At 39.1% G+C, this 24,733-nt stretch overlaps 1 protein-coding gene across 1 annotated transcript; it reads left to right on the top strand.

Moving 5' to 3' along the window:
- The first annotated feature begins 1,235 nt into the window (after positions 1–1,235).
- Positions 1,236–12,299, top strand: fgfr4 (fibroblast growth factor receptor 4). The gene is made up of 20 exons (XM_058758723.1): positions 1,236–1,924; positions 2,907–3,088; positions 4,779–4,960; positions 5,048–5,186; positions 5,417–5,680; positions 5,779–5,868; positions 5,959–6,125; positions 6,212–6,335; positions 7,055–7,245; positions 7,341–7,479; positions 7,564–7,757; positions 7,862–8,007; positions 8,094–8,215; positions 8,297–8,407; positions 8,491–8,681; positions 9,335–9,457; positions 9,779–9,849; positions 10,089–10,226; positions 10,309–10,414; positions 10,502–12,299. The coding sequence occupies exons 2-20, from the start codon at positions 2,998–3,000 to the stop codon at positions 10,670–10,672; spliced, it is 2,760 nt and encodes a 919-aa protein (XP_058614706.1). The 5' UTR covers positions 1,236–1,924; positions 2,907–2,997; the 3' UTR covers positions 10,673–12,299.
- Positions 12,300–24,733: the final 12,434 nt, after the last annotated feature.

The raw sequence follows: 24,733 nt of genomic DNA on the forward strand, positions 1-24,733 counted from the left end.
TTTTTTTTCTTCCATGAGTGATGTGTAGGCTTTGGTCAGCATAACGCATTTGATCATCTTTATCAGTCCGACTTATGCGGGTGAAATGAATGTGCACTTGATGTGTGTAAAATGAAAGCTGTCAGATTCTGAGAGCTTCTCCTCTGGACTTGACCAAGGGGCTTGTTATTCCACAAACCGCTGATGAATGAGAGAAATGGGATCATTTCAAACAAAGTGTTTCCCTTAGATCCGTCTCGTAAGCACTTTAAGCCTCACTTTCTCCGCCTCGTCTTTAGTTCATTATAACACCTGCACAGTCGCGAGACCTTGGCCATGATCAATTCTCTTACAGCTTTCACTTTAACCATATATAGGCTATATGAAGATGCTTAAGCAATGGCGACAGGAAACAAAAGTGATTACTTTCTATTATAATAATGTGTTATTTTGTAAACGTCTGATCGGTTAAAAACAAGTTGGTCCTCGCGAAAAGACCTTTCTGAGATCACCGACTAATAAATCAATTACGCGCGCATTGTGACGTCATGTCTAAATGGATTAGCGGGAAAGATAGCACAATGATGCAATTAAAGGTGTCATTTACAGTTGTTGAATAGGGAGCTCGAGAACTTTTCAAAGGAACTGCCTAATTTGTTTTTCCTGCTTATTTACAATGCAATAAACCAAGGTGTTATTTAGAGTTATTTAGTCAGTCTATTTACTATAGCCTATTAGTGTGGGATTAATAATTGTTTATTTTTCACATATGGGGCACTGGTGTGTTTCTTATTTATTTATTTATTTTTATAATTTGTATTATTTATGTAGGCTAATATAATATTTTTGTGTGGCTTAAAGTAAAAAAAAAATGTCTAAGTGTATATATAATTATATAGGCCTATTTAATGTATAAAACTTTTTTTACATTTTTATAATAATTTTTTTTTTAATTTATGCAACCAACAAAAATAACGTCTATCTATCTATCTATCTATCTATCTATTCATCTATCTATCTATCTATCTATCTATCTATCTATCTATCTATCTATCTATCTATCTATCTATCTATCTATCTATCTATCTATCTATCTATCTATCTATCTATCTATCTGTCTAATAAATAGTCTATATTGCTGTGGTCTGCCTCTGGGGATTTGTTTTTGTGGGTGGGGGATTTAACACCCCCCTTCCCCCTCTCTCCCTCTGGTTTTAGTCCATTGTTGTGAACCTTCCCCTCAGAGTGCTGTTGTCTCCCACTGCCAGTGAGACTTTTGCTCTGCCCCAGAGCGTAAGCAGTGAGTTGCCAGATAGAGACTCTGCGGCTCTTCAGTTTTAAACTCATCTAAACTGTGTGGAGCGAAATCATTCTACAGGAACCCAAGCGCGAGAGAGAGGGAGCTGAATCCCACTCCACTGTCATTACGCGCAAATCACATTATTCGTGTGAAAAAGGCAGAGGGACGCTAAAATGTGTTTGGTATTGGATGCTTTCCTTAATACAATCTAAGGCAGGAGGGATTTTTTAGTTTTTATTTTTTTTACATTTTGAGAAGGAAAATTGAGAAGGAAACACGGTCTAAAACCTCCGTGTCGTTCATTTCTGTGGATATATAGCGGTTTTTGGACACGGGAGCGCTCACGAGCACAGCGCGAGACACGGAGAAGCTCATCAAAGGAAAGCAGCACTGGACTTTGAATCTGAAGATTAGTAGTCTTGCCTTGTACTATCAGCCTATTGGTTTTATTTTTGATGGATTTACCTGCGTAACTCAGACTTTCTCAAAAGTTGCTTATTGGATTTCCAAGGATAAATGACTCTTGAACGGCGAGGAAAAAAGGACACATGAGTGTCTCGAGGGGAACCAAGATCCGAGGGCACTAAGAACTGCTGGTACCTTATCGAACCTAATACGGACCGTGCGAAGTACACGCGAAAATAGGTAAAATTATTATTTGCGGTAAAACTGGGGTCAGATTTGTTGTAGGCTATGAATATTATTTTTATTGATATTTATTAAATAATCAGTTGCTTCAGATACATTAAACTGAAAATGAAACATTTTTCAGGGACTTGCAGTGATCAGTTTATTAATTGAATAGCCTATAGTGTTTAGTCTGAACTTCTCTTGCGCTTTATTTCTGCGCATTTGACAAATTTAATATGAAAACTATTATTATAATTATTCATTAATCTAGTTCAAATCTAGTTTCCATTCATAATTATGTATAGGCTGTATTTTTGTTTCTGGTCGGGTTTAGGTTTATTTGCGCTCAAAATGACTTTCATTAACTATACCAAGTGGTTTCACACTTGTAAATGGATTTATTTAGCTTAACCAAACTCTCACTTCAGTGTGAAATTCTCGTATGTTTTGAGAACACATGTGTCTCCTCGTACCCGGAGAGTTTGACGTTTGGTTTTATTCATCTCTCATGCTGAGCAAAACAAGTATTTTACAAACACATTTGGAGTAAGTAAATACGTTGTAATCTCTTAATTGTATGCTACATGAATTGTGGCTAAATTTAAAATATCTTAAATGTTTAAAAGTTCTAAAGTAGCCTGCTTTAAATTAATATCTATGCTATATATATGGAAAATTATCTGTTGCAATCTTAGATGTTTCAGATCCAATTCATGGGTTTATATAGAAACGGTCCATTAAAAGCACGTTGTACAGGTCCCATTCATAAACAACTGTCCTTAACTGCTGAGCATTTGTACCTGAGGGTTATTCAGGTCCATGAGGGAGGTAGACAATGTCCAACAATGATGTAGGTGTGCAGTAGGACATTCATTTTCAAATGTGGTTTGGTGGGCAGGGTTGGGATGTGCAACGCATTATGCATTTATGTCATTTTAAAGGTTCATCTTTCACAATAGTATCTGTGAATTGTAAATCAACTCTGCTTTTCTCTCAGGTTTGTGACTACACCGAGGTTGCCAATGCCTGGAGTCAGCATTTGAAGCTGACCAGCTGTCTCCCACACTTACAAACATTACCTCAGCAAGATGTTGAGCATCTTTAAGGTTCTCATTAGCATCTATTTAACGGAACTGGTGTTTTCAAGAAGCATAATATCCGGGGAAGTCCGGGCAAAAGGTATGGATTTAAATATAATTTTTTCTTTTGAAATTCATAATGCATCCATAATCTGACCCTCTGTAATGAATGGTTGGAATATATGATGAATTATTCAATATATGATAAATAGAGCTGAGCTGATCATGAAGAATTTAAGTCCAGGGGAAGTTGGAGAGGATGTAATCGTTTAGAGAGTAAAACAATCCCAGTATTTCCTTGAGCCATAAACAGTGCTACCTGATCCTGCCAAAGCCCCGAGGCTCGGAAGTGTAAATCTGTCTGGCCCAGTGCCAGTAACAGGGGATTGTGGGATGTTAGGAGGGGTGGGAAAGATGGGTCTCCTATTTAATTGTACAAACACTGGGTTGTCTAGATTTTGTACCTGCCAGGAAGGTATCTGATTATCTCCAAGAGCTATTAAGACTTTCACTGAGTTGGAGTTTTTTTGTGTGATAAAGCCTCATGCATACAAATCAGCGGATTGTTTTAAATCACTGTATTAGCCATAAGCTTTATGTGGCATTTTGTGTTGGGCTGTTGATATGCTTAGCCTGAGTGCACCGCTCTGATTTCTAGAGAATGAAGGGAACAGATGTAGACCCTTGTGAAGACTGGGGCAAAGTGTTCGTTAAAAGCATCTTTCTCTGAACACTTGTGAGCTACATACAGTGCTAGGAAGGTGATAAAGGTTGAAAACCCTGTGGTGCAGCCCAACAATGCCCCACTAAGTTCCTGCCAGGAGAAATTAAAGTCATTTGACAACTGTAATACTTTAATGGGCAGAGCCACCTAGACAAGTGAGAAATGCAGAGCTAAAAGAACAAGAAGAGGCAGAAATGAACTTGTTTGGGGTGGGGAGTATAAATATTAACTTTTCATAGTAATAATATGATTTATATACAGCTAAGAACTATAACGCCTTGTTTTCAATTCAGAAACAACACTAGAGTCATTTGTGGATTTCAGAGGTTACAATAAAAATTTTACTGTATGCAATTTTTTAAAAGGACCTTATAATAAAATTTCAAAGTTTCAAAAAGGAAAGGTAGTTTTCCAGTAGTTTATTAGCAGTTCATGACACTTCAGGATTGCAAATCACCCACTTATGATACCGTTAAACCTAAAAATGTGTACTGCATGGGCCTGAAATCTCAAATAATGATATATGTCCCTACAAAATATGTCTTTAAGATACATATTATTATGTAAAGTTTGCCATTTGAGCCATTCAGCCTATTTTTAGTGCGCACATGTGTTTGTGTGTTTTGTTTAGCTTGTCCTTTATTTTCCTGCTGCCCATTCACACCCTCTTCAGGGTCAGATACCGGCCAGGCCCTAATTTTATTCAGTGAAGTTCATTAGTGTATTGGTGGAAGAATGTTATGCTTCAGTGCTGGAGGTGACATTGCTTGGTTAGGGGGCGTTCTTCACTCAAACGCTCAAAATCACATTCACCTCCGGGCCACAAGGAACACTGCTGTGAAGTCAAAGTTAGGTCATTCTCAGCTGAGAATTGTGTTTCTGTTCTCTCTTTTGTTTGTGGCTTTGTTTGCCTGATTTGCTCCAAAACAGTGGTGATCTCTGTGAGAAAGGCTCTAGTTAGTAATTAGCGAGAAGTTATGTTAATTAGATGAGTTTATTAAATGTGGTTTATGCTACAGACTAATTACAGTAGTAGTTGAAAACCTTCTTTTCTCCGTTCCGCCAGATATCCGAGTTTCACGACCAATTCTTATTCCTGGATTTCCTGAGAATGCTACTGTGTTGGTTGGAGGACATGTGAAATTGGTGTGTAAACTCCACCAGCCAGCCTCAACACGTCTCCAGTGGTTCAAGAAGGACAGCAATCGCCTGGGGCCTGATGGATCACCAATTCTTACAGCGCTTACGGTGAGAAAGTGATTTAAAGATCCTCTATTATGCATATTTTCTGTCTTCAGGAAAGAGGGAGTAATGTTACATTTGTTTCCCCCGCAGCCTCTTCTTGAGAACCTCTCCAAAGTCAACATTCTTCCTTTAGTGAATGTCACCGTGGAAGATGCTGGGGAGTATGTATGCAAAGCGGAAAACTCAGTTGGTCAAATCACTCGCTCTGCCTGGGTGGAAGTCTTATCAGGTAAGCCATGTCATCATCTAACCTTCTCATCATCAGGGCAGATCTTCCGTCATTCTCTGACAGGTCAGCCAGGTCAGCCATTGGCGTTATATTGCCATGAAAACGGGTTTATGAGTATTTAGGAGGACAAAACTGACCACTAGAGTTGAAAGGTCACATATAAGAAGTAAACTTGAGTTTAGTGTGATAATGTTGCCATTAGTAACTTTCTTTTTCATGTTTTGTTCTAGAAGTTTCTGAGGAGCCAACTGAGGAAACATCAGAGCATCTACTCCTAGAGCTTGGAGATGTACTAAAACTCCGTTGTGATACAAACCATCCTGGAACTATCCAGTGGTTCAAGGGTGGTGTACGGGTGCAACACAATGCTCGTATCCAGATAAGGGCAGCAGTCATGGATATTGCTGATGTCACCTTTGAAGATTCAGGAGTGTATGTGTGTATGCTACGTGGCACCAAAGAGGCTCTACGCAATTTCACTATCACAGTGACAGGTAGGTTCCGCCACATGGTGACCTTTAAGCAGATTTGTAGTCTTCAATAATATCCCTTCTTTTGAATGTTCATGTAATAACTTACTGCTACTTTGCAGATGCTGTGGGATCAGGAGATGACGATGAGGACAATGGTCTTGACGATGCTGGTCCTGAGACCGAAAATGACCAGGTCTACCTCTCCAGAGGTTAGTGTTCATTGCAAGTTCAGTTGCATTCAGTTGCATTTCAGTTTTAAAGTGATAGCTTGAAATGTACCATTGGTTTCTACGTTTTAGCACCATACTGGACTCACACTCAAAGGATGGAGAAGAAGCTCTACGCAGTCCCAGCTGGAAACACTGTCAAATTCCGCTGCCCTGCCACAGGGAGCCCTCTTCCCACTATTCGCTGGCTAAAGAATGGCAGAGAATTCAGAGGAGAGCACCGGATTGGAGGCATCAAGGTGGGAGATTATTTTCGTCTTTTGGAGACTTGCCAATATACTAAGTATCACTTCATGCTCACGTGTTACCATTTTTTTGTTCATAGCTACGGCATCAGCACTGGAGCCTGGTCATGGAAAGTGTGGTTCCCTCAGACCGTGGGAACTACAGTTGTTTGGTGGAGAACAAATATGGGTCCATCGCTCACACCTACCTCTTGGACGTGTTGGGTAAGAGGGCTTCTGCTTGCCTGCTCTAGACATCCGCCTGGCTCCACGAGGAGCCATCGCAGGCCTGCCATGCTCAGCAAATGTCAGAGGCAATAAGCATCAAATCAGTGAGATCCTGTACCAGCAGCTCAGTGGCGTCACATAGCGAGACAGGCACCAAATGCACCTCAGAGAGAGCCACAGGGCACACTGCTACACCACAGGCACCAGGGTTCACTCGAGGCTATACATGTCTATACAGATATTTAAGATCCGCACTGGAAGAGGGCAATAAATATCATCACAGCGGGAGAATGTGGGTGGGGGCTGGCATCGGTCTGAATGGTACGTGCCTGGAAGCGCTGTGGGTTGAGGCGTCCAGACCAATTTTCTACCTGACCTGTGACAGACCTGTTTGTTAAGAGTCCGGCGTGGGGTCAACTGCTGTGTCCTAGCAGACAGGGGGAAAGAACAGGGAATAAAGAGCCCATCAACTTCAAAGCAACCCAACACATGGGCCTGGCTCTAAAAATCCCTTAATGGAACTAATTAGTGAGCGTTGATCAGCTTTGGAAGTGCCGCTTGTCTATCCCTGTGCCTTATCTTTCATCAAATGCTCTTGAATGTCAGCTTTCATAGGCAACATTATTTTGTTAGATGTTGAGAACTTTTGAAAGAATGGTTAAATATCTTACAGATATAGTGTAGAAAAGTAATGACCTTCCAATTTTTTCTTTCAGAACGCTCTCCACACAGGCCAATCCTTCAAGCTGGTTTACCCAAAAACACTACAGCTGTAGTGGGTGGAGATGCCCAGTTCTTGTGTAAAGTCTACAGTGATGCCCAGCCTCACATCCAGTGGCTAAAACACATAGAGATGAATGGCAGCCGTTATGGGCCTGATGGCATTCCTTACGTAAAGATTGTGAAGGTATTTAGCAAGTTATCCATTATACTTTTCCAAAGGTGAAACAGATTTGTATGGAGCGAACAAGCATTAAAAAGTTATTTCTTCCAACTTTTCAGACAGGAAGCTTGAACATGTCTGAAGTTGAAGTCTTGTATCTTACCAATATCACAATGGAGGATGCAGGAGAATACACCTGCTTGGCAGGAAACTCTATTGGTTTCTCTCATCAGTCTGCTTGGCTTACGGTCTTATCAGGTAGGTTTGTATAGACACGTTGATGACACAAATCCTAAAAATTGCTTGAGACTCAGAGGTAATGAAAACTGGTCAATTCCACAGAGGAGGATGTGGCCAAGGAGATGGACCTTATGGAAGCCAAGTACACTGACATCATCATCTATGCCTCTGGTTTCCTGGCTCTGGTAATGGCCATTGTTATAGTGGTCCTCTGCCGTATGCAGGTTCATCCCAGTCGGGAGCCTTTTGATACTCTCCCAGTGCAGAAACTCTCCAAATTTCCTCTACGCAGACAGGTAAGATGACACTTCTGAACAAACCTCATGAAAATTCCCCAAGAACATGGTATTCAAAAGAACATTCTGGATTCTAATCCTGTATGTTTTGGACCTTATCACAGTATTCAGTGGAGTCCAATTCTTCTGGAAAATCAAGTGCGTCATTGATGCGGGTGGCTCGTCTTTCCTCCAGTTGTTCCCCAATGCTGGCTGGAGTTATGGAGTTTGAACTGCCTTATGACCCTGACTGGGAGTTTCCAAGAGAGAAGTGAGCAGTACCAGCAACCATAGCTGTAAAAAGTTTCCTTTTATATGATGGTAAACTAAATATTTATTTGAATTCTTTTGTGCCAGTTTGACTTTAGGTAAACCACTTGGAGAGGGCTGCTTTGGTCAAGTGGTGAGAGCGGAGGCTTATGGGATAAACAAAGAGAATCAAGATCAAGTAACAACTGTAGCTGTTAAAATGCTAAAAGGTACATTTGTGCTTTCAGCCATTGTATTGAAGTGTTGAGCATTTTTGAATCGCAGACTAAGGATTTTTTGGTCATTTTCAGACGATGCAACTGACAAAGACCTGGCAGACCTCATCTCTGAGATGGAGCTAATGAAGGTGATGGACAAGCACAAGAACATCATAAATCTTCTTGGTGTTTGCACACAGGATGGTAAGTTAAACACTGTGGCATCTCATGGTTGCACAAATTCATTTGGCCATTTGACTTCATTTCAATGTATATTTCTGGTTCAGGTCCATTGTACGTGCTGGTTGAATACGCATCTAAGGGTAGCCTACGGGAATATCTCAGAGCACGTCGACCTCCTGGCATGGACTACACCTTTGATGTGACCAAGGTTCCTGAAGAACAGCTCACCTTTAAAGACCTAGTTTCCTGTGCCTACCAAGTTGCAAGAGGCATGGAGTACCTGGCCTCCAAAAGAGTAAGTTGCTCGCAGGACTCAATTAGCTTTGTTTTGAAACCAACCCCCCCACATCTTATCAACACATCCCTTTGTCTGACACGTGATGCCAAGCATTCCTTAGTGGAGTGGTGGTGTGTCGTGTTTACCGCTGTGTCCATCCTGTCTCTGTGGGCTTTGTCCTTTTTAGCACTGCCATAAATCTGTTAGCAAGCAGGCGCTCAGACCCGCCTGTGCACTGGATCGTATTACTAGCTTTTTGTGGCCTGCTAAGAATGCAGTCGTCTGAAACCCCTCCATTAAGGGCCACAAACCAGGGGCCATTTTTTTCCTCTTTTTCAATCCTCAAATACCACTAACTATTTAAAATGAAAACCAAAATAAACTTAATGACATGCATTTACATCAGAAACCAGCTCTGTGTTGTTTTTCTGTGAAGTCCAAGTCTATTTAAAGTTGGGGTTGTTTAAACTTTTGCAAATGTTGCTTGCTATATGTTGATTCAGACAGCATTCCCCATATAGAAAGTAGTTTGTCATTTCTGTTGAGGTTTCATCTGGTTTGCAGGAACAAAACTCTACATGTTTATCTACTTACCAGAAGCGGAAAAGAGTCGCCAAAACATTGTTTGGGTCAATTCAACTAAATAGAAATCTCTTTTTTTGTCTCAACAGTGCATTCACAGAGATTTAGCAGCAAGGAATGTTCTTGTGACAGAGGACAATGTGATGAAAATTGCAGATTTTGGTTTGGCAAGAGGAGTGCATCAGATTGACTACTACAAAAAAACCACTAATGTAAGTAACAATTCAATTCTAAACGTTCTTAGAACTATAGCTAGATGTTTTTTGCTCTTTTGAAAACATCCCATATGTAAGCAGGGCTGTATGACCCTGTTTGTGCCTGTTTAATGCCTTAATGCTTTTAAAGACAGATGTGTAATGTGTCCATGCTGATTGGCAGACAGCTTAATAGAAGATAATTAGGGAAAGGGGGGCGGGGATTAGCGAAGGAGTGGGCAGTCATATTTTTGTGGATCAAAAGGAAGTGGAGTTCTTTGGCTCAGCCTGTGTGGCAGCTAACTGTCCCACTCACAGCCCTGTTGTTTCCAATTTCAGGGACGTCTGCCAGTGAAATGGATGGCACCAGAAGCCTTGTTTGACAGAGTCTACACACACCAGAGCGACGTGTAAGTCTGGCTAATCATTGCAGCTATGCCAAAGAATCAACTGAGCAGGGATCCCCCCGGCTGGAATGTCGGGCCATTCAGATTAACCAGAATGCACCAGTACAGTTTAATCCTGATGGTGGATGTTTTTAACGACTAAAATATATGGCCTGATGACTAAAAAAGAAGACTGAATTAGTATGGCTCAAGCTGATTACCCTACGTGGTGCACTGACATTTTTGGTCTCTTGTTTCCACAGTTGGTCTTTTGGAGTTTTGATGTGGGAGATTTTCACATTGGGAGGATCACCATACCCTGGGATACCAGTAGAGGAGCTTTTTAAGCTGCTGAAGGAAGGTCATCGAATGGACAAACCTTCCAACTGCACCCATGAACTGTAAGCATCAATCTGTTCACTCAAAAACATGTTTAACGTCAGTCTTCAAGGTTATGTACTTACATTCAAATTGCTTTTATAGCTACATGAAGATGAGAGAGTGCTGGCATGCGGTACCAACACAAAGACCAACATTCAAACAGCTTGTAGAAGAACTTGATAGGGTGCTGGTGTCCATTTCCGATGAGGTAAACACCTATTTTGGCAACAGTTTGAGTCCTAGAGTGTTGTTTTATACCCAAACCTCTAAGCCATTTGTATTTTTACATTTTCAGTACCTGGACCTGTCCACCCCTTTCGAACAGTATTCCCCATCTTGTGAGGACACCTCCAGCTCTTGCTCTTCAGACAATGATTCAGTGTTTACCCATGATGCTATGTCAACTGACCCATGCCTTATTGGCTACCACGATGTGCGGATGGACCTGAAGACGACAATGCGATAGTCCTTTTTGGGCACAAGCTTATGGACATCAGATCTTGCTTGGAAACACTTGTATGAAAAGCAGTACAAGGATTTTCAACTTTGTTGCTCTGCCTAAGAACATTATAACAATGCTTGGCACTATGAAACTTGGTGATTGGTAATTTTCACAGAGAAACAGGACTGAGTCTGGTCATGAGCTTTTTTGTTTAAAGTTTTTATTGAATGGGTGCTGCTGTATGTAGAAAGCTATGTTGGAGCAGCATGCAGGAGTGTTTTCAAACCAGATTTCTTTTTTTTTTTTTTTTTAAAGAGAACATTTATTTTGATATAAAAAGCAGATAGCATTGATAAATATAAATATCTCTCTATATAAAATTATTCTACTTTTTTTTTTATTTAAAGAACTGTCTTAAATCTCAGGATCTTGCATGTTAAAAATTGCTGTAGTGGCAGCAAAGTGCCTGATTTTTGATTTCCTGTGAATACCTTAAAATATTTTATGTACATATCATTACAGAAGACAATTACATTTTATAAATTATTCTAAATGATATAAAGTGAAGGTGTTACTTAGGTGAAGAAATTATGTAAATCTGTTCTGAAGCTATCCCTGAATGAATCTTCATTTCATCGACACATTTACAATAGCTATTGTTCGCTGCTCGTACCATTGTACACTGTCAAGGCTAAACCTCTGAGCACTCAACTTCCTTATGTTCTGTTCATTTCATGCCTCAGCGTTTGCTAAGCATGGTTTGTCGTGGTCTTCTCCCCAACTATTCATCCCATTCAAACTGAGACATTGCGGGGACCAGCATCGCTTCCATTGTCAGTACTGTACAGAAGAAAAGGACTCGACTGAATGTGAAATGCCTTGATATTGATTGATTTCAAATGGTGAATCCTCCATTGTTTGGTTGTAACCTTTTAACCACCCCAGTTTGTTTGCGGCGTCCAGGCATAGGCCTAAGTGGACAATGGTCTCATGCAGCTGTAATGTGTGTGACTGCTGGCTAGGGTGATTGGGGGGCTGTCTAAGGTCTGTGTGCAAATGAGAAAGCCCCTTATTATGCTAACAGCTCCAGCTGCCCATCTTTATCCTGCACTATCTTTTAATATACAAATGCTAATGCTGGCCTTTCCAAACAAACTCAGCAATGTCCTTCAGGGAATGCAAAGCCTCATCCCACAAGCTGATAAGAAGCCAATGGCTTTTTTCAAGTTAATTTACCTTGTACTTTGCATTCTTAGCCAGGGATGCTCCTACAGTTCCCTTTGGGCACATTCTGGGACAATTGGTGCGCATACTCCGAATGAGTATGCGAACTGATTTCCCCAATGTGAACAGAACTATTCAATTCGATTTATCACCAGAGCTCAATCTTCTTTTCAGGCAGCTACAGTGATGTATGACCTCTAAATAAGAAACAAACGCTTAAGCAGTCCATGACACCTCCAGAATTGTAAGAACACATTCTTTGTGTATGAAATTATAAACCACATGACATTCCATTCGTGTATTTCTCATTGTAACAATCAAACAATGTTATTATAAATTTCCCCTCAAGAGAGTTATTTTAGAAATATTTAATTTATTTGTTTATTGTTCGTTTTATATTAAATAAAGTATAATTTAAAATACTGGCCCATATTGTCTGTGTGAATGTGATCAAATTGCAGAAAATGTTTCAGATCAACGGTTTATTTCTATTTAACAAGGTAATTATTCGTTCTATGGACATCAGATCAACACACTACGTTGTGCTATATTTTTGTACTATATTGTAAACTGTTTGTATTTTGATCTTCAATCAGGCAGATTGACTTACTGATCACACCTCAGTGTCTCCCACTAAATGTCTAGACGCATATCTACTGCATCACTGACTTATCTCTCATGTGTAACAATCCATTAAGAGACAAGCAGGACAACTATCACTATAGTCCAAATGTGTCTGTCTCTCCATGGAGACTATCTCAGCCAGCTGGTCTTGGTTAGATAAGAGTTTGTCCACCATGGAGTGGGAGTCTCTCATCTTTGCATCTTTAGCCAAAGGGCAAAGGCCCAAACCAGCCTACCAACTGCCATGGGCTGCATCAAGCTCTGGCTTCCTACTTCATTTTTCCATAATATAGGGTGACCAGATGTCCGTGATTTCTGGGACAGTCCCCATTTTTGTTGGCTTGAGCTGTCCTTGGAAATGTCCCTGCCAAAATACATCAGAATTGTCCTTGTTTTTTTGTCAGCAATCCTTCAGAGACTTCAATAAAAAAAATAAATTGTCACTGAATCATATTTTCAGTGTTCATCATATGTTTTCAGTGTCTTTCAGTAAAAGTTAGTGGCAGCCATTTTGTCTTTAGTGATTAGTGTGCCTTAAACTGACCCTGTTCCTTCTGCGAGTTACTACTGTTTTGAAGTTGCTTAGCTGCCAAGCTGCCAACCTCCTTCAGCACAATTGTTCAAAGTTCAATTGTTCTGATGATCAAGGAACTATTGGTGAGCAGTTGAGGTCAACATCTTCCCCTTCCTTTTTCCAAACTGTGGGTATATAGTTGATGCATTCAAGCATTTGAACCCATGACCTTAGCACTGCTAGCACAATGCTTTACCTACAGTAATAATGCTAAATAAAATGGTAAATGGTACTGTGAAAAAGAAGTGCACCTAATTGAATTGAATGTGCACTTGCAGTATACTTTAGATCCTTAAAGTATATAAAAACTGCATTTTCAGATAATATATTACTTAAATAAAGACCACTTAAGTGTACCTAGAATACACTTTCATGACTGTTTCTTAACACATTTACACTTTGTAATAAAATGTCACATTAAGTTGACCTAGAAATTTATATTTATAATGAATGTTTTAAGAATCTTTAAAGAAGTGCACTTATTTTTATGTGTTAACATACTTAAGCACAAGTACTTGATTATAGCTGTGGTATTTGATATTATATTTAAAATATTTTAAATACCCTGTTGCAATCTTCATGTGTCATTTCAAATACATTTTTTAAAAAATAGAATAGTTTTAATAGAAATTACATTAAAGTATATTTTAGTTTACCATAAATTCTTGTCAGTACATTTGGCTGTATACTTTTAAATTTCAAAGACAATAAGACATTATAAAATCACACATAAAGATCAGTCAACACTCATCATAATTAAATTCTACTTATCTAAAAAATAAAAAAACACTCTACAGAAGAGTTCAGCTAATTGCATTTAACATAAATTTAAACTATAATACATAAACAAGCAGTTAAGAATCCAAAACATTAAATTCAGTTCACAGTTAAGTATATTGTTTAAAAGTATATTAGTAAGTTATGCCAAAGTGTAGTTCTTTTTTACAAGAGATATCAAAGTACTACATGTCTGTAGTAACTATCTTAATATGTATTTCTAAATGAAGCATATTCTTTTTGTGCACATGTAGCCCTGAAAAGTACATTATTATGTTACATGCAATATGGCATAATCTTCTTATCAAAACCTCTTGAGGAGTGAAATTGCTAAGTAGCAAAGTAATAACAGAACATATGCCAATGGAAACATCTTTATGTTCATGTTCTTCTTACAGTAGGCACTATGTCAATGTCATTTTTATCTGTAGAAACCAGTGTGCAGTGTAGTAAGGCCAGCCAGAGTAATTATGTAGCAATTACTTAGAATATTACATCAGCTGTTTGCCTTCCTGTATCCTGTTCCAATTAAGCTCACACACTTACAAAATCTCTCTTTATCTGGACACATTCCCTCACATAGGCCTACTTTGTGAAGAAAAAAACACTAATGAACATTAGACTCATTTGCAAAACCAACTTTTAGAGATTTTTCTTACAGATTACAATATATCCTGTATATTTTCTCTCAGGTATAAACATGATGTAACGACTCGCTGTAGTTGAGTCATACTAACCGCTCAGCAGTTTATAGTTAATGTTCAACCGCTTAGCCTTCAGCCCAGCGCTCCGGACGAGAGCACAATGGCTTATCTGTGTGTGTGAGTGTGTTTTCTCTTTCTCTCTATCTGCTGATCAAGGGAAGTATTTGAACACTTGTCTATACACAGAGCCTCTGTGGATAATGCCTAGAGTGTGTGAGGCCAGGAAGTGTGAAGGGTAAACATCCCCCCAGTAAATGGCGCCATTTTATTTTGGCTCTTACGCTTCCACACAGGTTTGGACTTCTTCACTGAAATGAACAGTCAGAACTGGCCTGGCAAACATCAGATTTTATGGTGAAGATGTATTGCTGTTAGATTATATGGTGGAGTTTGACATTCTGCCTAGTTAAACTTGACGTCAGACTCATCTATTTTTCCACAAGCACTTCAGTACACCGTCTTGAATAGGCTCAAATTTATGTAGATTGCCTTAACGTAAGTAAATAATCTCTCATGTGGTCTTAACATAATTCATTAGTTTTACTAACCCTAACTAGTTTGTAAGTAGACATGCTGTTTTTCGTCACGTAACTTCAGTTGAAATAGCTAAAAACAACAAAAGCTGAAATTGCACGAAAGCTAAACTAAGCATTTCTGAGATTAGGTTCCCACACTGTAAAAAAAAATCCGTAAAATTTACGGTAAAAAAACGGCAGCTGTGGTTGCCGGAATTCTACCGTAAAAAATACAGTAGCAACATTTGAGTTTTTTTACGGTTTTAAATTTACAGTAAAATACCGTAATTTCACCTACCAACCTATTGAAGTACTGAAATCTGTTTTGTACCTTTGTAATACACTGATAACCACCAAATGGAGGTGGTGATGAGAAAGTCACATGATGAGCCAAAGCCCATCACAAGCAGCTTTTAAATAATAACATATATAGAAGGTGCACAGTGTCGTTCACACAAGCACTAAACACCATCATGGTGAGACTCATTAAACTGAAATATGCAATAAACATTAATTTAACAACATTAAATGTAACATACAACCCTAATAAGCATAACTGATAAGAAAAAACTAAGAAACACAGTTATTTCAAAGAAAAAACATCCAATTTGAAATGCAAGGCAGGGAAATCTGGGAAACGGAATTTCACCGTAAAATTGTCTGAAATATCTATTACAGTTTTTCACCATATATATTAGGGGAACTTACCGTTAACCATTTAACAGGTTTTTACTGTAGCATTTTCACAGTTTTTTACCGTTAAAATCACGGTCATTTTTACAGTGCAGCATGCTGTGCAACAGGATAAAAATAATTTACTCTATAAAGTTAACTGTTATGTTGTTTGTTTTTGGGAAAAGCTAAACTAGATAGAGACTATGTTATAGCCAACACAATCTCATGAAAAACGTAACTATTTTACTTTAAAATTTCATATAAATTATAAATGAACATTAATGAATTTGGTGACACTTTAGAATAGGGAACACGTATTCACTATTAACTACGACTTTACACTCAACAAATTCCTAATTTGCTGCTTATTAATAGTTAGTAAGTGGGTAGGATTAAAGTGTTGCCATGAATTTTCACAATGTGATTTATATGGAAACATGATTTTTAGGGAGAAAAAAGTTAGCATGAAGCTCCACCCCTAAACCTAACCATCAGTGGGATATCATATGAAAATGTATGGATGAGGTTGTACAAATTCATACGAATTAGCCACAAATTTGCCAAAATGTAAAATTATTAGGAGTTGCCATGAGAATGTGTTGGTACAGCTGAATCACAGCCTTCATTAAGAAACTTTTTGCATGTGTTTATGAAAGCTGTGTGTCTAAAATACATAAATAAATAAAAAATAAAAAATTAATTTTTAACAGGAAAATGCACTAATTTTATTTAATTATAAAATTACATACTACATTATTAAATATAGTAGAAATATAGTAATACTAATTTGTAAAATTAATATGATTTTAAAAATCCTAAATAAATAATTTTAAATAAAAAATTAAATCTAGTATTTTTTAGATAGCTTTGCAAATATAAAAAGGTTAAAATATCTACAAAAGTCAAAAAAAAAAAAAAAAAGAGATATCCTCCATTAAGGCTCTCGAGAGCTCAAGGGTCAATTGAGGAAAAAAGATAAATGTCCCGCAATCCTTTTAGGCTACAGGAGAAGCAGGGCGCCTGCTACACACTGGATCACATATCCTAAAGCTGGACTGTAGGTCATGGACAACAGAAAGCCTTGAAACTAGAGACACAGGAGGAATCAAGGGGACCAAATCTACAGTCAGTGAAAGAAGAAGAGCACAAGGAGGACGGAAGAAGGGGGAGCGGTGGGGACCACGAAGGAGCCGTGGGCCTCACCACCGTCCACAGACCCTCATAACTCCTTCATATTTTTCTGGGGGGTTATTTATTGCTCTGTAATTTTGGAGGTGCCGGGGGAGTGTAATTGATTTGGCTTGGATTTCAAGCATGGGAGGAGTGGGACAGCCCCTGCAATCGGAATGGGGAATCTGGGCCCCTTCACCGCCTCACTTCCCTTCACAGTCTGCCATAATTTCCAAACCGACCCACTTTATCAGCATTCCCACAACAAGACGTGTGACGGCGCCTGATACACACCAGTCATTTAAATCAGCCCAAATTGCGACAAGTTTTCAATGACCTGGAGCGGCACGGCAGAGGGCGACGAGAAAGGGTGGAGGGGTGAATAAATGTTTGTCTGTATCGAATGGCTAAACCAACATGATATGATCTTCCACGCGAACACTTGAGCTAAGGAGCAGCACGCATGCCGGGGGCACAGACTGGGATCCAGCCCAAGACTGTGCAAAATGGTAGCTTCCAATCAAGTGGATCAGAATGTAACAGAACCAGTTTCCAGACACTGAATGCTGAGGCATAACAAACTGTCAAACTTTTAGTTGAGACTCAAATGAAGGAAATGTCTGTGCTTTAATGAAGTAGCAACAGCGTTGGCAGCATTTCAGCTCTTTAGTGTGCCTAAACGTGAGAAACATAAAAGTCCTTTTTAGGCATGCCAGTCCACTTTGCTCTTTTCTTGACGTGCAGTTACAGCTCTTGAATGAGGAAATACAATCTTCAAAATTTAAAATCTTCATTACATTTTAATCTGCTTTCTGACTGGCCCCCAAAAATGTTTACAGTCAGAATTTGAGATTATTAATCATTTCATTCTGCTTTCTTAAGACCAGTGTTTTTATTGTTAACTGAAGCTAAAACTATTAAAACATTTATGTGGTATTGAAATAAAGCTGGAATAGCTTAATTGGAAGCTTAAACTAAAAATTAGAAATTAACTGAAATAAGATGAAGTACTAAATTACTAACTCAGACAAAACTAAAGCTGAAATAAAACTAAAGCTATAAAATAAAAATTAATATTATATACAAATAATAATAATAAACTACATTAAAAAGGATAAAAGCATTCAAATTCAAATAAAACAGCATACATAAAGAAACACATACAGGTGCATCTCAATAAATTAGAATGTCGTGGAAAAGTTAATTTATTTCAGTAATTCAACTCAAATTGTGAAACTCGTGCATTAAATAAATTCAGTGCACACAGACTGAAGTAGTTTAAGTCTTTGGTTCTTTTAATTGTGATGATTTTGGCTCACATTTAACAAAAACCCAACAATTCACTATCTCAACAAATTAGAATACTTCATAAGACCAATAAAAAAATACAGGTGCTGGTCATATAATTAGAATATCATCAAAAAGTTGATTTATTTCACTAATTCCATTTAAAAAGTGAAATTTGTATATTATATTCATTCATTACACACAGACTGATATATTTCAAATGTTTATTTCTTTTAATTTTGATGATTAGAGCTTACAGCTCATGAAAGTCAAAAATCAGTATCTCAAAATATTAGAATATTACTTAAGACCAATACAAAGAAAGGATTTTTAGAAATCTTGGCCAACTGAAAAGTATGAAAATGAAAAGTATGAGCATGCACAGCACTCAATACTTAGTTGGGGCTCCTTTTGCCTGAATTACTGCAGCAATGCGGCGTGGCATGGAGTCGATCAGTCTGTGGCACTGCTCAGGTGTTATGAGAGCCCAGGTTGCTCTGATAGTGGCCTTCAGCTCTTCTGCATTGTTGGGTCTGGTGTCTCTCATCTTCCTCTTGACAATACCCCATAGATTCTCTATGGGGTTCAGGTCAGGCGAGTTTGCCGGCCAATCAAGCACAGTAACACTATGGTCATTGAACCAGCTTTTGGTACCTTTGGCAGTGTGAGCAGGTGCCAAGTCCTGCTGGAAAATGAAATCAGCATCTCCATAAAGCTTGTCAACAGAAGGAAGCATGAAGTGCTCTAAAATTTCCTGGTAGATGGCTGCGTTGACTGTGGACATCAGAAAACACAGTGGACCAACACCAGCAGATGACATGGCAGCCCAAATCATCACAGACTGTGGAAACTTCACACTGGACTTCAAGCAACATGGATTCTGTGCCTCTCCACTCTTCCTTGAGACTCTGGGACCTTGATTTCCAAATGAAATGTAAAATTTACTTTCATCTGAAAAGAGGACTTTGGACCACTGAGCAACAGTCCAGTTCTTTTTCTCCACAGCCCAGGTAAGATGCTTCTGACGTTGTCTCTGGTTCAGAAGTGGCTTGGTAGCCCTTTTCCTGAAGACATCTGAGCGTGGTGACTCTAGATGCACTGACTCCAGCTTCAGTTCTCTCCTTGTGAAGCTCTCCCAAGTGTTTAAATCAGCTTTGCTTGACTTTATTCTCAAGCTTGCAGTCATCCCTGTTGCTTGTGCACCTTTTCCTACCCAAATTCTTCCTTCCAGTCAACTTTGTATTTAATATGCTTTGATACAGCACTCTGTAAACAGCCACAACTTTCAGTAATGACCTTCTGTGACTTACCCTCTTTGTGGAGGGTGTCAATGTTTGTCTTCTGGATCATTGCCAAGTCAGCAGTCTTCCCCATTATTTTGGTTTCAAAGAACAAGAGATACCCAGAATTTATACTGTAGGGATGGTCATTTATTCAAACTCAAATGTAAATATTCTAATATTTTGAGATACTGATTTTTGACTTTCATGAGCTGAAAGCTCTAATCATCAAAATTAAAAGAAATAAACATTTGAAATATATCAGTCTGTGTGTAATGGATGAATATAATATACAAGTTTCACTTTTTGAATGGAATTAGTGAAATAAATCAACTTTTTGATGATATTCTAATTATATGACCAGCACCTGTATATATATATATATTTTTAGTGAATTGTTTCCCTTCTGGAAAGTATGTTCATTTACTGTATATTTACTCAATACTTGGGGCTCCCTTTGCTTTAATTACTGCCTCAATTCGGCGTGGCATGGAGGTGATCAGTTTGTGGCACTGCTGAGGTGGTATGGAAGCCCAAGTTTCTTTGACAGTGGCCTTCAGCTCATCTGCATTTTTTGGTCTCTTGTTTCTCATTTTCCTCTTGACAGGTCTGGTGAGTTTTCTGGCCAGTCAAGCACACCAACACCATGGTCATTTAACCAAATCACTTTTGGCAGTGTGGGCAGGTAACAAATCCTGCTGGAAAATGAAATCAGCATCTTTAAAAAGCTGGTCAGCAGAAGGAAGCATGAAGTGCTCCAAAATTTCTTGGTAAACGGGTGCAGTGACTTTGGTTTTCAAAAAACACAATGGACCAACACCAGCAGATGACATTGCACCCCAAATCATCACAGACTGTGGAAACTTAACACTGGACTTCAAGCAACTTGGGCTATGAGCTTCTCCACCCTTCCTCCAGACTCTAGGACATTGGTTTCCAAATGAAATATAAAACTTGCTCTCATCTGAAAAGAGGACTTTGGACCACTGGGCAACAGTCCAGTTCTTCTTCTCCTTAGCCCAGGTAAGACGCCTCTGAAGTTGTCTGTGGTTCAGGAGTGGCTTAACAAGAGGAATACGACAACTGTAGCCAAATTCCTTGACACGTCTGTGTGTGGTGGCTCTTGATGCCTTGACCACAGCCTCAGTCCATTCCTTGTGAGGTTCACCCAAATTCTTGAATCGATTTTGCTTGACAATCCTCATAAGGCTGCGGTTCTCTCGGTTGGTTGTGCATCTTTTTCTTCCACACTTTTTCCTTCCACTCAACTTTCTGTTAACATGCTTGGATACAGCACTCTGTGAACAGCCAGCTTCTTTGGCAATGAATGTTTGTGGCATACCCTCCTTGTGAAGGGTGTCAATGATTGTCTTCTGGACAACTGTCAGATCAGCAGTCTTCCCCATGATTGTGTAGCCTAGTGAACCAAACTGAGAGACCATTTTGAAGGCTCAGGAAACCTTTGCAGGTGTTTTGAGTTGATTAGCTGATTGGCATGTCACCATATTCTAATTTGTTGAGATAGTGAATTGGTGGGTTTTTGTTAAATGTGAGCCAAAATCATCACAATTAAAAGAACCAAAGACTTATTTATTTAATACACAAGTTTCACAATTTGAGTTGAATTACTGAAATAAATCAGGGTTTAGCACAATAACAATATACCTAGTAATACTTTTAATTATATTAGATTATATTATATTAAGGTTTTTTTTTTTTTTTTAACATATATACATAGGAAACGGTCCCTCACAAAGGGTTCCTCATATTTGCCTTTTTTTTTTTTTTTTTTTGTCAAAAAGTGTAAACTCTTGTTTAAGACTTTCCCAAAGACCAGATGAGACCTTTTTCAATAAAGCAATCAGCTCATTGTCTTGATGAGTGTTTCCTCCTTATATCACTAAATATCCGGATTGATATGGATGTTCTTCAGAGCATGGAGTGCTTGCAGGGGATACCAATAAACAGAAGTGTGAAGGCCAAGGCAAATGCCGTGCTGACAGGATATCCCATTTACAGCTGAAAATAAACAAAGAACTTCCTTCACAGACTAATTTAGCAACGTAAATGTCTTTTCCTTTAGAGCACATTCCTTTCTTTTCCATTTCAGCTTCGAAACAAAATTGATCAGATTACAGGGCTTAAAAAGTCATTCACTGCGAAACATTTCTCGCAGTCATTTGGTCTTAAAAATACCCTCTGGTTCTTCAAACCACATTATAGAAGTATCTCCACACTGATGCTATTTTGTGGGCCAGGCTTTGATCCATGGCCATATTTATGTGTGTAGAGGGGCGAGCACAGGGTAAAATTGCTTAGGCAGGACTGCAAAGCCACAAACTCTTCCAGATTCCAACGCTTGCCTGTTTACTTGACAGCATTCAATTAGACGCTTAGCTTTCAGACACAGTGAACAGCCAACAGGACTCCAGGTTTTCGCAAATCTGGATCAGTGACTGTCCATTAACAAGTGTGGAGCGATACGGATGTCGCCACCCCTTCCACAAGCCCTGCACGCTCACAAACATGCTCGTAACCCACCCATCTCAGGTAATTGGCTGTAAGGTATTATCTGCCTAATTATCAAATAAATCCTGCTCTTCCTCTGCGGCGCTGCATTTACACAAAACAGGAAGGGGGATTAGTGGGGGCGCGCTACCCTCAGATCCGGAGCCCTGCAACTCGCTGCAGGAAATCTACTCAGCATTCAGCGTGCACACACATACACACACACACAAACACACACACTGTTATAAAATTAGAGTGCTTGAAAAAACATGTTCTAAATTGTTCTCACTCAAAATTAATTGTCATACAAAAATGGCAGTAAAGAAGTTTAGTTGTTCCAGATTTTGGCCATGCTTTAATCTTAAATCAATGTATTATTTTTACAACAGTGGACACACACACACACACACACACACACATATATATGTGTGTGCGTGTTTTTGTGACAAATGAGGACATCAATTTGTATAATGACAAGGGTATGACATAGGTATTACAAGGAGAAGGTGACTTTTCAGGACATTACCCCATGTCCCCACTTTTCAAAACGCTTATAAATCACACAGAATGGAGTGTATTGAAAATTTGAAATAGCACAAAGTTTCCTGTAAGGGGTAGGGTTAGGTGTAGGGCAATAGCACATACAGTTTGTACAGTATAAAAACCATTACGCCTATGGGATGTCCCCTCTTTTCACAAAAACATGTGAAACATGTTTCACACTTACATTTCATACAGTTGACTGTTAACAAATATGATGCAGGGCAACAACTCCATGCAGTTTTGTCCCAAAAGTCAAGATATTGGGGCAAAAGAAAAAGCTCCTGTAAGAGTAATTATTTTTTAAACTTTGATTTCTGTTGTGATTTTGAATCAAGCCCTGAATGGGTTGATGATTTTGGCTATATACACTGCCACTTAAATCATACATTGGATCTCGATGAACATTATATTCAAGTTGAAAATCTTTACTTATATACATTTGTAATTCATTGTGAATAAAAATTATGAGAATTATGAGAATAAAATTGACAATGGTCAATGAAAGCCGAAATCATCAACCCACTCAGGCCTTGATTCAAAAGGATTGAATTCAGGTCTGGAAACACGAGAGCCCGTCAATACCGTCTTCTGTGAAGAGAACGGTGCGCAATGGTGGACCTGACAATTCTGGTGTTATCTGGCAAATGCCAAACGAGCTGCATGGTGCTGGGCTGTGAGCACAGGTCCCACTACAGGATGTCGGGCCCTCATGCCACCCTCATGGAGTCTGTTTCTGACAGTTTGGTCTGAACATGCACACATATAACCTGCTGGAGGTCATTGTGTAGGGCTCTGGCAGTGATCCTCCTATTCCTCCTTGCACAACGCAGATACCAGTCCTGCTGCTTGGTTGTTGCCTTTCAACATCCCTGTCCAGCTCTTCTCATGTAATGGCCCACTTCCCTATATCCCCATATCCTTCATGTCCTTGAAACTGCTGGGAGACATAAAACCTCCTTGCAGATGGCAACATGTGCAACACGATTGGGTTGCAAGTACTGCCTCATGCTACAAGGAGTAACAAGGAACCTAACAAAACACATAACTAGAGACAAATCTGTCAGGAATGATAAGGAGAAAGCCATTGCCTATGGCCACCACCTGCAAAACCATTCTCTCTTGGGGGGTTGTCTTGCTGTTGGCTTTCCAGTGCACCTGTTATCACTTTCATTTGCACCAAAGCAAGAGAAACTGATTCACAATCACTTATGCTTCCAAACTGAAGTTAAAGTGAACATGAGTGATTGTGAATCAGTTTCTCTTGCTTTGGTGCAAATTAAAGTGACAACAGATGCACTGGAAAGGCAACAGCAAGATATATTAAATACAAATCCTATGTTGTGCATATCTGCCACATAGACCTCCTACTGAACCTTTACAGATCCCCAGAGTTTGAAGACACTGGTCTTAGATTAACAGGTGGATTTAAATTAACACCGCATCTCAAACTTTCCCTATTCTTAACCTAGAGCCAGAGATTTCTCAGGAGGTGAGTGACTCTCTCTGTGCTGAGGGGTCTGCTGAACATCTGTTGGAAATCACACTGGGGCAGCGGCAATGGGAGAAAAAGGGCGAGAGAGGGTGAAAGAGGGCCCTAACTCTTTTTCCTCTCATAGGCATTATCTCATCCCATGAGCACTCCCGCTCCATCCTTTCCTGGCTGGCTTCATGCACAGAAGCATTATGCGCATCTGTCACCCATTAATCGGCAAATTACGGAAGAAGTGAGCGTCAAAAGCCATTAGAAGCAGCCTGTCCCTGGGGCTCTCGGTGCTGTCTCTCTCCTTCCTCTCTTCACCTCTGTTTGGAATTCCTTACAAATAAGAAAACTTACACTGTAAATATATTCTTAAATTATACTTAATAAAACCAAAACCTTTTACGTCTTTTTTTTTGTAGATTTACTATTGTGATATACTGATATACTACTTTTTACTAAAAAATGGCAGGTGAGTGGGATTAATGCTTTTTTTAGGTAAAATAGGCAGACACTGGAAAAATCTGATTCGGTCCCATTTGTCCTCTTCCCAGCATGCTGGGGTATGAATACTTCATACGGTTGCCTTTTTACCATTTGTCTTTTTTTTTTTGTCGATTTGTCACATTTTGTAATATCTTGAGATGTCATGGTGTAGTTATTAATAAAATTGTTCATATTAAAATTGATCAGTACATTTAAATAGTACAGCACATTGCTACAATAC

The sequence above is a fragment of the Onychostoma macrolepis genome, chromosome 21 (genome assembly GCF_012432095.1).
Source record: "Onychostoma macrolepis isolate SWU-2019 chromosome 21, ASM1243209v1, whole genome shotgun sequence".
NCBI classification, from domain to species: domain Eukaryota; kingdom Metazoa; phylum Chordata; class Actinopteri; order Cypriniformes; family Cyprinidae; genus Onychostoma; species Onychostoma macrolepis.